The sequence below is a fragment of the Amia ocellicauda genome, chromosome 4, assembly GCF_036373705.1.
Source record: "Amia ocellicauda isolate fAmiCal2 chromosome 4, fAmiCal2.hap1, whole genome shotgun sequence".
Taxonomy (NCBI): domain Eukaryota; kingdom Metazoa; phylum Chordata; class Actinopteri; order Amiiformes; family Amiidae; genus Amia; species Amia ocellicauda.
Genome location: NC_089853.1, coordinates 9223709 through 9241303, shown reverse-complemented (window position 1 = coordinate 9241303; position 17595 = coordinate 9223709). Strand labels below are relative to the sequence as shown.

The 17595-nt window shown below is 34.9% G+C and overlaps 1 protein-coding gene across 1 annotated transcript in view; it reads right to left on the bottom strand.

Moving 5' to 3' along the window:
• Window positions 1-17595, bottom strand: part of LOC136747752 (ethanolamine kinase 1) — a 70793-nt gene that overhangs the window by 42944 nt on the left and 10254 nt on the right. Inside the window, exon 3 of the mRNA XM_066700900.1 lies at window positions 12448-12588. Coding sequence (XP_066556997.1) covers window positions 12448-12588 — 141 coding nt within the window. The remainder of the gene's footprint in view (window positions 1-12447; window positions 12589-17595) is intronic.

Genomic DNA, 17595 nt, shown 5'->3' with positions numbered 1-17595 from the left:
GTTCTGTATCTGCACACTTTCTGCCAATTGACAGAGAATTTGAATATTATTTTTCAAACCTTTCGTTACATTTTAAAAAAACATGAAGAAAAAGGCAACCATCCCATTGCTTGGTGCCAAGTACAGAACTTTCTTCTTGAACTGAAAGAGCACTTTTGCAATATTTTACTCTGTGCTGCAGATGAATTGCCTTTTCATTTAATAGAAGATAATAACAATTATGCTAATTTAAGAAAGAAAACATTTTGTAAAGCATATAATTAGGACATTGAAAGAACTGACACACCTATAGGAAACCTAGAAAAAAATACATCGATGTTTTTTTTTTTTTTTTAAGCTATCATGTATATTAAATCTTTCACAATTTCAATATTTTAAATAGATTTGCTCCTGATTTTTATTTTGGTAGCTATGAATTATTTACAGAAGTTATTCATACAGGGTATCATTGACCTAAAAGCCTGTTTGCAAAAGGGTACATCATTAAAAATACGATTTTGTTAGATGTCAGAATCATTAGTTAAATAAACCAGTTCATCCATGTCAAATTATTGTGAAATGTAGTTATACAGAACAAGAATACACCTTAGATTTATATTGTACCTTGTTATTATTAGTTTGTCTGAATCAGGGTTGTATGGGTATTTGATGCACAATTTTCTCCTATTTTCTTTTGAGAACTGAAAGCTAGAAATCTCACAAAGGCAGTTTAAGTTAATACAGTTAATTATTAATTATTAAACTTCTCCGACCTTTCTAGCAGGCCACTAGTTTGGCAGGTGAGTAACATCGTAATTTCAAAATATTTGTTGTACAAGACATTGGATTTCATTTTTTTGAACAACATTGTGGTTTTGGTCTATTTTCATGTTTTTCTCTTCTTGTAATTTAAATGTATTAAACAAATCTGGATGGGATAGTTCTAGGGGGAAAAAATGTAATACATTCTATTAAAGTCCAAAATGTGTCAATTTTGTGTATTCCCACGTGCTGCATACTATCGCTCTAAGTTAACTCACGGTTGCAGAGGCGGCTTCCACCTGGTTTGAGAGGCAAATACTTAGCACACCTGCATCTATATTCAGACATCTTCCAATGTCTTTCTTCTACTGGAGTCATTCTGTCATCAAAAATGGTTGCATGTAACAGTTTAAGCAGGGCATCCAGTCATCCCTTTATGCAAAATATAAAGCTTTCGCTTGTAGACGTTAATTAGAGACATTTCCTGCTCTCGCAGTTGCTTACAAATTCACAATTCATGATTTGTATAGTTTATTTGCATAGATTTGCAACTACAATAAAGCAACAATGATTTTCCAATAACCCTGCATTGTCTGAGTTTAAATTGCAAATTAATATCCTTTTTAAATATGGGAAGCTGCACCCTCGCACAGTGCTGCTCCCGGCTGCCGCTCCAGCCCGGCAGCTGTTTACTCTCTTGTTGCGAGGCGGTCCTCGCAGGCTTTGTGAAAGAAATGCTTCATAACTGAAGTGCTGCCTCGCTTTTCTCTTTTACTTCTGTAGTTGTGGCCACCTTTTGTCAATTGTTTTTTGCATCCTTACAAGTTGTACCTCTACTTGAGTTCTGAAGTATGGGATGGGTGGGGGGGGGCTGGAAGGGAGGCTGTTCAGACATGAACTGTATTGCGTACAGTTAAGTGTGTGTGGGGATGGTGCTTATTGATGCATTGGTATCTTTGCACTTGTATAGCTTTAGTCAGAGCATTCATTTGAATTGTAGATGTGAAACCCAGTTAAAGGGGGATACTATAGGGCTAAAGATCTGTAATAATCATGACAAATTCAAGGGGCAATTATTGTAGCATACAGAACTCACATCAAGGTGCACATGAAGTGGATATTGTCCAATTACTGCACTTCTGCAGAGCGAGATGTAAGAAATAATAAAGCAACTAGGAGTGAAAACTACATGTAAAGGTCAATATTTGTGTAAATTACTCCTTTGTTACATTCTTCTAATATATATAAATATATATATATATATATATATATATATATATATATATATATATATATATATGTATATATATGAATTAATATTGATGTTTGAAAATTAGTTTTACCCTTACCTGTGATCTTTTTGTTACAGCAGTTTGTAATTCCAGTATGTATCTTGCAGTGATCTACAGATCAGTGTTATGTCAGTACGTATTTGGTATAGTTCTGCTCATAGTACAAGTGACGTTGTACTTGGCCGTAAACAATTATATTGTGAAATAGTATTATCAGAACAATAATTAGCAATCTCTCTGTACCGGATCATTTATGAAAAATGCTTGAAGCTATAACATACTTCAATTTATCAATCATTCTTCCTCATTTTATAAATAGTTACTCAACTTCACGTACATTTAGCAATGTAAAGCTGCAGCTGTGGACTGAGATGAGAGGATATTAGAAATCATTAGTGAAAAGGAGTTTCCCCAGAAGACCACAAGCACACATCTGACTTGCCCTCTGGAAATGCCTCTTGGTATTGCATGTTATATTTTGTATTTCTTTACAAAATATTGTAGCATTGCCACCCTGTTCGCTTATCTTTTACCTCTAGTTGTGTTTAGAGAATTGTTGCATGTATAAGCTTTTTTTTTAATTTTATTTTGTAGATGTCACCTTGTCTTTATACTGCACATAACTTAAGCAAAGTGATCAAGTAAATTCAAATGTGTGAATAATTTAAAAATCACACACACACATATATATACACAAATTGATTTATTATCTTTAATTTAGATTGTTCAAAATTAAACAAACATTGCTAAATGTTTTGTGAGCCTAATCTTTTGCTGATGTCAGATAATTTCAAAAGATGTTTAAAATCAAAATATGTATATATATATATATATATATATATAGTGTCTAAAGTAACAGTGGCTAGTACTTTGTGTTAGATCGCCAGAATGCGCATTTTTGTAGTAGCAAGTCATATAGTACAAGAATATTACCACATAACAAGACTTTTCCTCCCAATACATTTCTAAGGGATTTTCATCTGAAGAAGTCTCACAATCTAGTGCCATCTACTGAACTTCCCTGTTTACTGCACCTCCTCTGGTAAAGTATTCAAACTACAGCCCAGTAAATTGGAATAGATAATTTAATGTCTTCTACATGGCTATTATTGACTAAGAATTCAATAACTGGCTTTGGGCAAGTAAACCTCCTGCCTCCCATAATTTAGACATCTGTGAGAGGGGAAATCTATGGTTATTTTGTCCAAGAATTACAACAAGGTGATTCTGGATTTTTTTTTTTTTTTTTTTTTTTTGGTGAATAATTTGAATTGTCATAATTTAATAAACAAACCATTAGACTATCACTAACTAACACATTTGAAATACTAATGGACAAGAAATACATTATATATTCTAATGTGTTTATGACTAAAACATGTATTATACATTATAGTGGTATTTTGGTGATAATATAATTAGTAGCATCAATTATCCTCCTCATAACAGTATCATTTTTGAGCCCTAAATCCTTAATTATAAGATCGCATTACAGAAAATTGATTAAAACATTAATATTAGCATAGGAATCATGAATACATTATATATGTATATGTATCTGTCTGTGTATCTATTGATCTATCTATATATACACACATATACAGTTTGTTTTATTCTGACAATTAATGCTTTTTATTTAGCTTCTAGCACAAGATATAGCCATAATTTTTCTGATATGAAATAGTCTCATTATCCTTAGAGTTAAGAACAAATTACGTATTCACTAATGTCTTATATGGCCTTTTGAGTTGTAAAATTTATGTGACCTTTTGAAAATATATATGTGAAATCTAAATCCTTCTTATATGGATTTCACTGTACATAGATTTTTTATTATTTATTTTTATGTTTAAAAATGTTTCACAAATCCCTTACATTAAACCTGAAAATCTCTTCTGGTCATTTGTTATTTCTGCATCAGATCAGTAACATTTTCTACAACATTAGCCGTAATCTCTATCAAAGCGCCAGTATTGCCACCGTGGCTCTGCAAATCTGAAGTGTGATTCAAGGGATTTTGCTGAATATAGAAAGAGTGTTTATAACAGTGTTCAGTTCTAGTGACTGTAACGATGAAAATCTTGTGCTGGCTGTAGCATAGGAAAACACAACTTTGGCTCTGAAGCTGAAGGGAAATTAAATAAATATATCAATAAATTATAACAGGAGACACTTTAAATTAAGTAAATACATTTGTCTGCTGTTGTTCATCTGATGTAAAGAGAAATGTTCAATAATGGGTAAATTACAGTTTAAGAAACATCTTTTAAACACTTAACTCAGACATATCAAGATCGTAAATCTGCTTTGAGATTAATTAGAACCCTTTTATTTAATTTCAGAATGGATGATTGTTCCCTGTATTATATTTTGATAAATAAATAGATTAATATGAATCACAGAAGAGTAATATGAGATATAGAGATGTATTTTTTATTTGTTTTTTAACAAATGTTTGCACACTGCTGTGTTTGCATGTTACATTAATTATGGGATCAGAATAAATAGACGAGCCAGATGTGCAGTTGTTGCATCCTGAATTTTACTGGGCAGTGTTATCAGTGTGATTCAGTTTCACATTATGAACCACAAAAGGGATATTTCCTCTGAGAAAAGGATAAGTGGATCTTCTTTTCAATGCAAAAACAAATACAAAACAAAATAATGATTATTTATAATATTAAGTTTGCCACTTCGTGCAATTGTGTTTTTAAGTAGTGGTGTGCCTGGTTTTATAAAGGAAAATACAGATATGCCCTTGGGTGTGTTTGCACCAAGATATTTTGATTTTTCATTTTGTATTGATTTATTCTGTTGTTTTTTGTTTGTTTGTTTTAAGAAATAAAAACTATCCTGTGAATGAATGAGTGAACATTTAACATAGCTGTGAAGAGACTTGTTCTTTGGTAAACTGGTTAAAATTTTACCACCTTTCCTAGGCATCAAACCCACTTGTTAGTCTTCTCATGAAAGAATGCATGTGTTTGGCCTTTTAATATTTGAAGAACAGCAACATGGACATCAATAAATTTGTTATAATTGGGTTTCATGTTTACTGTAGAGCAGAAATTACTGTGCTGGTTATTGTGTCAAATTATGCATGCTGTTTAGCATTATAGATTTTTTTTCTTTTTTAACCTCGGTCCACAAACCAAAAGAACATTACAAGAAGAAAATGTGGTTGCCATTGTGTTGTTGAAGTTGTGATAGGATCCTGTGTCCATTGAGTGTTATAAGGGCTGTTCTGCATTCTTGCTGCCTGAAGGCTGTTTTGATAATCATATTAATGAGATGAGATACAAGAAATTGTGCTGTAGAAAGTTAGTTTAGGTGGAAAGAGAAGTCATATTTACACTATACCTATACTAATCTTGTGGCCTTGATCAAGGTACAGTAAATAAACCCCAAGGCTGCTATTGATCAACCTTGAATCTAGTTTACAACATGGTTTTTAGTTAGTTATTATAAATGTTACAGTTTGTTCAATGAATTTTTTCATCAAAAACATGCTGCATTAAACATTTCTTTTTTTATAAACAATTTTTGTCGGTATAGTATAGTTGCTTATGTAGACTTGGGGTGATTCCCTTAGCCCTCCTGTCCACGAAGGATAAAGCGGTACTGTTCGGACTCTGCACTAGTAAGTGTGCAGTCAAAAGGAACTTGAGTTATACTTGGAAATATCTGTGTTGACGGCTGCAGATTGAAGCGTTTATTTATGTTTTATTTTCCACAAACTTGGTTAATATTTTGTCATAGAGATTTATTACATCAAAGGCCCGATGTTCCTAAGTTGGTAAATGGTTTCTTCGTCTGATTTAGGGCACTTTTAATTAGTATACTAATATTTGCCATTTTCCAAACCACAGACATTTATACTTTGTTAATTTGTGTGTGCAAATTTACACTGCTAACTAAATGAATATAAGAACCCATCAACTTCTTTGTGTTCTAAAATTACTTTTACAAGTCAGTTGAAATACATGCATTGAACATACCTTGTTTGCAAGTAAAATGTTAGTGTTTGAAATGACAGTGTTTGATTTCCTTTTGTCTATGATGACTTACTCTATTCATCTTCACATTTTTTTCTTTTTACTCATATTAGTTGATCATTTTTTGAACAGTGTTCAAGTACAAAAACAATACTAAGAACAACTATATATATATATATATATATATATATATATATATATATATAAGTCCTCAATCAGTGATCATGGAATATAATGAACAGCATCCATTTGGTTCTGATGGAGTTTCATATACACTTTGTAATATGTTGCTTGATAAACTACCATTATATCAAAACGTTGAGTATTGCCCTAGAGGCCTATAACTCTTGCAGGTCTTGTTTTTAAGTAATTGATGGCCCTCTTTGTTAGTTAATTGCACCAGCTTTCCTGAACACAAAGAAAATATGAAATTGTTTTATGTGTCTGTTAGCTAATGAGCTAAAGCAGACACATTTTGCTGGTTTGCTTCGGCTTCAGATTAGAGCATTAATATTTCAGAGCAGAAGCTAAAGTAAATAAAAGTGAACGTTTGACTGATAAGGAAATCATCTGAGGAAGCTTTGAAAACATGTGCCTTTGTACTGTCTGGAAGACCCCTTTAACATCTGACCCTTTGCACAGATTGCACACTGTAATTACTCTGTATTTCATCTAGATGCCCACTGCTAATTTTCATATTTGTCTCCTGCTTTATTGAACATGTCATCAGGCTACATACACGCACGCACACACACGGACACACACTCACACACATGCAAACACAAGCACACACGCACACACACACACACACACATACACACAAACCAGCACAGCCAGAGCCCAACTGATATTAATGGCATTCTATTAAGTAAATCTGTTAATATCCCCATAATTGACCTCAACCAGAACCTTTAGCATTGAGGTTAGTTTTTTCTTTTTTCTTTTTTTTCATTTAACTCTTTTAAAAGACTATAACATAATGGTAGAATTTTACTATTGTAATGACTAACTTTATGTGAGTGTATATGTTTTGAAAAATATATTCTGTTCTGTTAAATATCCTTGCACAATATCCTTAGCAAATATCCTTAGCAGCAGTCAATAATTATAATGACAGTACTCAGGATGAGGACATGGGGTTTATGATAGAGCAAAACTATAGCATGAGGTTTTACAAGTACTATTACTTAAAGCAGATTTTGTAAAATAAATCTTATAATAAAAGGTGATATTTTAGCAAGTACAGGAAATTAAATGTATGTTTTTAGTAACATTCTTTAATTGTCATAGATTTTGCCGAAATTACAAAAACATAACATGACCTAATTATAAATTATCTTAATGACCTTAATCTTAATCTATAAACACTGTATTCCATAATGGTGTATTTTATATTGTTTTTATAATTAATTGAGATGATTTCTGAGATTCTAGAAGTCACTCAATAATCTCCTCTATTATAACCTGCATTTCATTATACCGTGTTCCATATGTTGTTTTTCTTCCGTTATGTTTATAAAACTCTCCAGGAGTTGTTGTTTCCATTTGTTGAAATATACGAATAGCTATCAGTTGATTTGTTCTCCTTTTGAATACACAGAAGCAAAATGTCCATGTATGTGTTTGGCATTTAGCCTTTGAAACTTTAACCACCTGAGCTGTCAGGACATACTCCCATTTGCACCAATTAAAATTTACGGCAGATGAATTAATTTGCAAAGTGCCTGTGGAGCACATACTTCTCAAGTGTTCGGTACATCTCGGGTGACTTGTGCATGGCAAGAGTTCATGGGACAAAGACAGGAGTTAATAGCATTAAGATGACACTCATCAAGTTTTACCTCGAGCGGATAAAGCGAAATCTAACTTGATTTGTAATCTTGAAAAGTGAAGACCCTCCATGTCCCTTAGCGCATTACGTATTGATAGTGGCAAACCTGCATAGGCGAGAGGATGCATTGTCAGTAATGGGTACTAAAAGAAAGCAAGCTTAGTAGCAATTGTTTCAACATGTTCTCCTTTAAAACGGTTTTACGGTCGGCTTCAGGTTCTGAATTCAGTTTAAAGTAGCTGCGCTGTAGATAAATAATAAACGCGAACAGATGTATACCTATATGAAGGTTCGGCATGTAAGCATTCTCAGCGAGCTGTACAGTGCGCATTTCATGTGTGGAAGACATAACGTGTCATTTTCTGAAAGTGTTTTAATTTCACAACCAGACAAGGCCCTCCTCTACCCCCAGGCCTGCTGTGTATGATCACAATACGGAAACAGACTTCATGACTAGGGTAAGCTCAGATCCTAACCCCGACAGTGTTGGCATGTAAATGGATGACCTTCTAATGAAGAGGGGTCACAACACTAAAACACCAGAGTGTGGAGGCTTCTGTCTTTAATTTTTTTTTCCCCTCTTGCTACTTTGGATATCTGATGGGCAGGGAGTCCCTTTGTAGAAGGCTTTAAAATGTAGGACAGTAGAGAGGGGGAGTTTTTCTCTCTTCTATTAGTGTACCACCTACCTGGAAAGCCCATAGGAGTTATAACCATCGCATCGCAACAAAAGTTAGCTAACTTAAACCAAATGCTCAAAGCATTTAGCGTACGCTTTATAAGCCAGCCAGAAAGTAAAACTAGGCAGTAAAAATGTAAAGGACCTTTCATAAAAGAGTAATACATGTGGAAAAATGTATTCTGTAGTTCAGACATTTACTAGTACGTGTTATGCATGACCTGAAGAAATAGTTGTGTTCTACTGTTTTTCAGTGTATTTTAACCTTTGAATTTTTTGTAATAACATTTTTGAAATGATAGGGCTAGAAATCCTTCCATACAAATGTTCACTACAAATGATTCTTTGTACATATAGTATCACCCATCATGTCCAGTACGTTTTTCAGATTGTTTACAGAAAACAAACTGTTTTGTGTGCATTGAGGTGCTGCCCACTTCTATTTAAAAAGACATGAATAAACTAGTGCAGATCAGAGGGAATTGAATTTAAACAGAAAAAGATAAATTGATTTCAATTGATTCTGAAGGCAGGTTTAAATAATGAAGGGATGTTTTAATAATGCCCATCTCAAATATAAGTGGTTTTGTCAAAAGACAATTAAAAAATTAAGTTATAGTTTCTAGTATTGCTTCCTTACAATACAGAACTAGAGGTACAGATGGTAGATCCATAATTTATATGCTGTATATATGTGTGTGTGTCTGTGTATATGTACAATATAGTACTGAAATAAATACCTGAAATGAAATCTGCAAACCCTTTATTAGTCCAGCTTTGTTATGGCTTTATCATCTGCAGCTAAACTGATCACTTGACTCAACCTTCAGACTCAGCTGGCAGTTCTTTAATTGATTGCTTTAATTGATTGGTTTGGGTAACCATGGATGAAAAGCAGTTTATCTTAATCAGTTCAGGGAAAATTTAGTGTGGGCTTGATTGCTTCCATCTGATCATCACTGGACCATAGTACAGTAAGTTACAGTAGTTGTACCGACAGGGCCTGGTGGTTGGGGTTCACTTGTTGATAAGGTCCCAGTGTGTGGCATCAGGATATCTGTTCAGTGGTTATAGTGACATCTACCGTAGTGCTACTTCACATTTTTCTCAGCTAGGGTCTCTAAGGGGATTAATGTGAGCTGGAGGAATACACACAAAATGAAATACCTGAACATGCTTTTACAAATCAGCAACAAAACATATTGTCCAGTACATCTTTGTTACAGAACCTAGACTTTGTATATTTTCTTTCTGTTTTATGTGATATTAAAAGTACAATTACAATTTTGCACAGGTTTGATTACTGTAGTGTAGCCTTGTGATGTAGCATGTTTGTTTGTTTGTGGAATGGGTTTGTATATGGGTTGCCAACACTTCAGGTCAGTCTATGAATATGAGCTCAGTCGCTGGAATACTGTAAGGAGGGACCCAGGAGAGGAATCATTCAGAGGCATAATCTAAATGTCTAATGAATATTGATTAGATGTAGTGACAGGATTTAACACTTGGGTTCTGGTTATCTTTAGGTTTAATTGGGGCAACATGTAATGGTGGGAATGGTCTAATGCATACATTTAGGTTGTTTTATGAGAAATAGTTCAACTGATGTAGCTACATTTTGCAATGGAATTAAGTTTAGAATTCCCTAGCAAACTTACACTTCGATTAGGATTTGATTGTGCTTTTATGTGGTTACGTCTGCCATACACGGTTTTGCATTGGGCATAGTTTCAGATTTCAGTGTTGGGAGTGTTAATGTTGGGTATTGGATATCTGTAATAGCTTTTCCCCACGTTTTGTTTTGATGTGATGAAAAAAAATGTTTTGTTCAATGAATTCCTTTTGTAATTTTAACAGGAATGCCATAACCTATTTTCTTTGTTATATTGCATTTTAATAATGTTATATTATATAACAAAGCAACTAATTTAATCTCAAATGTCAATCCTTTTCATGGCCCAAAGTGTAGAGAATTGTCTTACCTAGTATTTAAATATACATATATACAGTGAGGGAAAAAAGATCCCCTGCTGATTTTGTACGTTTGCCCACTGACAAAGAAATGATCAGTCTATAATTTTAATGGTAGGTGTATTTTAACAGTGAGAGACAGAATAACAACAAAAAAATCCAGAAAAACGCATTTCAAAAAAGTTATAAATTGATTTGCATGTTAATGAGGGAAATAAGTATTTGACCCCTTCGACTTAGTACTTGGTGGCAAAACCCTTGTTGGCAATCACAGAGGACAGACGTTTCTTGTAGTTGGCCACCAGGTTTGCACACATCTCAGGAGGGATTTTGTCCCACTCCTCTTTGCAGATCCTCTCCAAGTCATTAAGGTTTCGAGGCTTCCATTTGCGAATAATCGCACCAACTGTTGTCACCTTCTCACCAAGCTGCTTGGCGATGGTCTTGTAGCCCATTCCAGCCTTGTGTAGGTCTACAATCTTGTCCCTGACATCCTTGGACAGCTCTTTGGTCTTGGCCATGGTGGAGTGTTTGGAATCTGATTGATTGCTTGCTTCTGTGGACAGGTGTCTTTTATACAGGTAACGAGCTGAGATTAGAGCACTCCCTTTAAGAGAGTGCTCCTAATCTCAGCTCGTTACCTGTATAAAAAACACCTGGGAGCCAGAAATCTTTCTGATTGATAGGGGATCAAATACTTATTTCCCTCATTAACATGCAAATCAGTTTATAACTTTTTTGAAATGCGTTATTCTGGATTTTTTTGTTGTTAATCTGTCTCTCACTTTTAAAATACACCTACCATTAAAATTATAGACTGATCATTTCTTTGTCAGTGGGCAAACGTACAAAATCAGCAGGGGATCAAATACTTTTTTCCCTCACTGTATATATACACCAATCAGCCATAACATTATGACAACCTGCCTAATGTTGTGTAGGTCCCGCTTTTGCCGCCAAAACAGCCCTGACCCGTCGAGGCATGGACTCCACTAGACCTCTGAAGGTGTGCTGTGGTATCTGGCACCAAGACGTTAGCAGCAGATCCTTTAAGTCCTGTAAGTTGCAAGGTGTGGCCTCCGTGGATCGGACTTGTTTGTCCAGCACATCCCACAGATGCTCGACTGGATTGAGATCTGGGGAATTTGGAGGCCAAGTCAACACCTTGAACTCGTGATTCATCAGATCAGGCCACCTTCTTCCGTTGCTCCGTGGTCCAGTTCTGATGCTCACGTGCCCATTGTAGACGCTTTCAGCAGTGGACAGGGGTCAGCATGGGCACCCTGACTGGTCTGCGGCTATGCAGCCCCATACACAACAAACTGTGATGCACTGTGTGTTCTGACATCTTTCTATCAGAACCAGCATTAACTTTTTCAGCAATTTGAGCTACAGTAGCTCGTCTGTTGGATCGGACCACACGGGCCAGCCTTCCCTCCCTACGTGCATCAATGAGCCTCGGCCGCCCATGACCCTGTTGCCGGTTCACCTCTTTTCCTTCCTTGGACCACTTTTGATAGGTACTGACCACTGCAGACCGGGAACACCCCACAAGAGCTGCAGTTTTGGAGATGCTCTGACCCAGTCATCTAGCCATCACAATTTGGCCCTTGTCAAAGTCGCTCAGATCCTTACTCTTGCCCATTTTTCCTGCTTCTAACACATCAACTTTGAGGATAAAATGTTCACTTGCTGCCTAACATATCCCACCCACTGACAGGTGCCATGATAACAAGATTATCAGTGTTATTCACTGCACCTGTCCGTGGTCATAATGTTATGGCTGATCGGTGTATATATATATATATATATATATATATATATATATATATATAGTATTAAATTGATTAAAAAAAACGATATGGTCCACATGCTATTTGTCTGTTCTTAAATAATAGAGGATTCCTTACAAAAGTTTAGATGGTTTCCTTCACTTACCAGTTGCGAGCTGATGAGTCATTCACTGTGGTTTTGTGTAGATTTAGGAACTCAGAGACTTTTGTCCAAAGAATTGGATTGGCAGGTGAATTGTTTTCTGGCTGAATTGAATGAATTCTTGCCATTTCCACTGCAATTAACCTTAAAAAAATTAGAGATTTTTTTACATATTAAAACATGAAAGAAGACCATTTAATTAATGCTTACACTTAAACAAAGAGAATGCTGTGCTTTTGAATTCAGCATTAATACAAATGTCTTGTTAATGATATGATGGTGTCTATAATATACTGTATAACTCCAATTTATCAGAATCATGTATGGTTAGTTTTGTCTAAGTTAGTTAGACTACTGTTCTTTACTTTGAGAATCTGCGTTTTCAACTTCACTTGTATTTGCATTGTTATATTATTATACTGCGATGCCTCTTCCATGTGTCTGTGGATTTTGTTGATCTTTGCTAAAGTGCTGTCTTGTGTAATCTTGTTGGCCAACTTCAACCTAAAACATTCTCCCAAGGCAACAAAGACATGATCTGGACCTTAAAAAACAAATCGAGAATACCCTTGCAGTTTGCCCCATGCTGTCTATAATTGGTTTTACATCCCTTACCATAAGAATAATTGCATGTGAATGTTGTCCTGTGCATAGTTAAGGGATAATGACCAGAAACAACTGTGACCTTGTCTGAAAAATAAGCCCCCTCTTCCTGAGAACATTCTGAACTGAATGCTTTCACAGAGCTCTGTTCTCCATCAGCCTCCAAATCCTCACATTGTACAGGAATAGAAAAGGAATATGCAATAGTTTCATAACTCCAGATACCAGGCTGTTTTTATTCCCATGGTCTTTGCTCACCATTTACTTTATTATCATAAGTGCATTGGATTAATACCAACATTATATTTGTGTTTTTTCTTTTATTTTTTCCTCTGCTTTTAAAACAAATCTTATAATAAAAGTAGTTCCCTGCAAGCCAATTTTGTGTTGAACCAAGCCAACATTATTGAATGAATAAAAATGTTTAGATTCCTTGCCTGGCTTCAGACTGTATTGGAGGGTAAGTGGTGAACTGCATGGAGGGTGCCTGTCTTGTGGGGATTGTTTGGTATGTATTAATTCTCATGTTCTCTTAAATTCTTTCTTTTCACACCTACTTCAATATAGGCTTCATTCCAGGATGTGAATATTAGTCATTTTGATTTGTGCTTAACGCATTTCAAAACTGCAAAGACATTTTGTGTTCAAGCAATATATATAAATATATATATATATATTTTTTCTTTTTTTTTTTTTTTTTTTCATTAGGCATATTAACTGCATCTTTGAAAAGAGCTGGGAGTTGTAAATTCACAAAGATAATGGTTTCCAAAAAGCGATTCACCCCTTCACAAAAATAAGTAAGCAAATGAGTAACAGTAAGAAAAATAACTTATTTTTTTTAGTAGTACCCTGCAGTGTCTCTGTTTGTTGTGGTTTTCTGCACAGTAGTTGTTACCCTCATTAGCAGTAGTTGGCCCAATGCTCAGTGCATGTTGTCAGGTTAACCATCAGAGGCCTGATTCCAACATGCTGACCTGAGCTTGCTGAATTTACATGTCACCATTCAGGAATGAAAAACGTGTTTCTTTTCATTTTGAACTTTTTAATTTGTTAGTCAGATTGCATATTTTGACATTATTATTATGATAATTCCCTGTGAGTTAATAAACAAAGCAACTGTTTTAATTTCTAGGCCTGTACATTAAATATAGGAATAGGAAATAATAAATTAATTGACAAGCCATTATAGGTCCACGAAAAAAAAAAAAAAAATCTACTGGCAATGCATATAACTACAACCTTGAAAAAATATTACACTCCTTTAACCTGATTTGACTAAATAAGCAGACAGAAATCAAGCCATTTTATTTTCAATCAAAAGCTTGCTATAATTCAATGATGTCATTATTTAAAGTCATCAATTTATTTATTGTTTTTTAAATGATCAACATAAATATGCTAATTAAATTATGATCAATTTAAGGCCTTGAAATTATTACAGACGCACTGCTGAGAACAAAATAGTAATACTATCCAATCTAGATCTTGAATTAGGTGCTTGTGCTTTAGACTTTTGGAGATTTGAACATAAAATATCACCAGCTAGTTTGCAATAAATTGTTGCGTGAAAGCTGATTTTCTGACTAATAACATCTGTTTATTCAAGTATAGATATACAAAGTCAATGCTGCACTAGACCTTCAAAAGCACTTGTTTAGTGTGTTGCCTCGCCAAGAAAGCTTAAGAGATTGTTATTGCAACTCAGCCCGGGGGCATGGCTCAACACTCAATGTTCATGTCCCGAATGCACTGTTCATAATTCAATTAGTGTGTGGAAATGTAGATAGAGAGAGAGACAAATAGACAGACAGATTTGTATGTAGGAGCAGTACATTGATTCTTACAATGTAAATATTAATTATATTACTTGGAGGCCAAGTAACTTGAGTTAGTCAATTAGGCATTCATTAACTTGTATTCAGAGTTCAGACTTATGAAGTTAATATGATCTTCATAACCTTCGCATGTCAGAATTCACATGAAGTGGATGAATACATTAGCTGGCTATTTATTAGTTATGTGTACGTTTTTTAGAAAGGTTTCATTATCTCCTATATGCAGTTTTGCCTGAGTGTGACCCTTTTAATCTCCATTTCAGCATTTTTTTTTATTATTATTTTTTTTTAGAAAAAGGTTAACTGGGCAAAGAACATTACCTGGCATAAGGGGGGATGTCTGTTTTGTTGGACAAGATAGGTCGTTTTTTCCTCTTCCTTTTTTGTTTTCATTTCCCCCCATAGTCTGGTTAAGATGGCGGCTCTTTATTTAATGTGACTTTTGGATTTCTGTGGATTACTGAAGTGACTATTTGGTTACTAGTACCCCTTTTCCACTGGCATATCCGAGCCATGCCGGAACCAGGCTGGCACAGCTCAGCACATTACCAACTGGCAATTTTGTTAAGCAGACCCGGAACCAGGCTGTGAATTTTCGGCCCTGCTCCTTACCAAGTGCTGGCCTGGCGCTTCACGTCTTCATGTATCGCCAGCCTACCCAATTACTAGGTTTAAATACATTACAAATACTTCATACATTAATAAAACCACAAATACTTAAAAAAACTACTACTGCTATTTATATACTGGTAAAAGAATTGCAGGATTCATCTACACAACGAGTTTAAAGAAAATAAATGTGTTACCATTTCGAGCGATAGATCTTCATCTGTAAGTTAGGTCTTTAACCTCCAACATCCGTTAACTTTTTTAAACTCGTTCTCTTGGCTCTGATGATGTATGTGTTCATTTACTGATAACCGTAAATGCTGATAGCTTTTTAATTACGAAATAAATTCAAACATTTTTAAATTCAAGCTTTTAAAATAGCTAAACTTACAAAATCAATCTTCCCTCCCCCCACCCTCAAAGTTGTTTATGAAGCTTGTCTCTGCTCTTTTCATAGTCGGCACATCGTTGGTTAGACAAGTTTTTAATGGATTCTTCAAACACAATTATTCATACAAGTAACGTAATAATACAGGTCACATCCACCTACAAGGGAAGATCAGAATATTTAATTGTACTGAAATGTCATTGTCGAAAGAGTATGTGTACTATTGACAATAGGCTGGAACTTTGGACATATGTATATAGTTTTCTTATAGTGAGATTTTTGTTTTAAAGAGATTTGTATTTTATTGTAAAAAGACCTGTATTTTATTTTACAATGTCAAAAGCGAGAGAGTATAAAACGCTTTATGTATCGCGTATTGTACCTGCACGTGTTTTGAACATAACCAGTTTGTAATCCTGTTACCAATAAAAGATGGAGACAATTAAGTAACATTAACAATCTAATAATGATGTGAAGCCCTGCATATAATCTGTGCTTATATGGTTCATTGTACTTACAAGATCAATATTATTGTCAATAACCAATTTGACTTAACAATCAATATTAACTTCACGTTAAGCCCAATATAATACACCACATAAGCGCGTTCAACTTTAAGTGCAACGCAAGCTTGGCTGCACAAAATACTTCCCAGCTAACACAACGTAAATTACATTGCTACAACGTTGTGGCAACATTGTGTGTTTGGAGGGTTATGTCACTTTAAACATAAATCTTTGGTGTATCAGTCTTGATGATGTCAGTCTTGTAAGTTCTGAAATTTGGATATAATGGTTACATTTTATGTACAGTAAACCACGTTAAGCAATTTTTACAGTAAGCATTTTAGACACTCCCATTAAAAGCTAATATTTATGTTCACAATGTTATATATAGATCGATATATTTTTTCAAGTTTATTATATAATATTATCAGGGTTCAATGACTAAACAATACTATAGCCTAACAAATAGAAATTAAATTAAATTGTTGTTTGTCACGTTGTTTTTGTCGCATTTGAGAATGTTATAATTTATGTCTTTGCAGCTTCACTATTACAGTTTGATAGCCGAGCCAGTTGGTTTTCAATTCCATTTGCTTAAAAAGAAAAAGACAAAATTACAACCACACTCTCAAGCTCCTGCATTGTTGACATCTGAAAAACCTGACTTTCAGCATCAGGCACGCAACTCTCGACATCCACAGCGTCTGACGTCATTCACCCAGCTCAGGTATTGCAGTGGATATACACCCGAGCCGTTCCAGGCCAGCACAGCTTTGATCCAGCTTGGTTCTGGCATGCCTCAGATATGCCAGTGGAAAAGGTGCATAGGAGTCCCACTACAACTTTTTGAGGAATTTTGTAATGAGACTGGTCTCTGTAGACATGGTCTCTGGGGGATGCATTCTACTTTATTTTGTCTGGATGGACTGCAAGTGTTTCTTTATGTTGACTTTATGAAGTATGTTGAACACTTCTTTATATATGTATGTATATTTTGACAAGGTGCAGGGTATGAACTGTGTGTGTCAGGGGGTTCAATTTTCACTCCCAACCGAGCTGAGTGCCGGGGAGGAGCAAACAATAGTGCAGCCTATAAAAAGGCTATTATACAAAAAAGATCCCTAGCCTGGGTCTGAGCGCTAGCTAATACTGTCCAGGATCTCTAGCCAGGACTTGGTTCCCTGTGATAATTTGGTCCCAGTCAGTT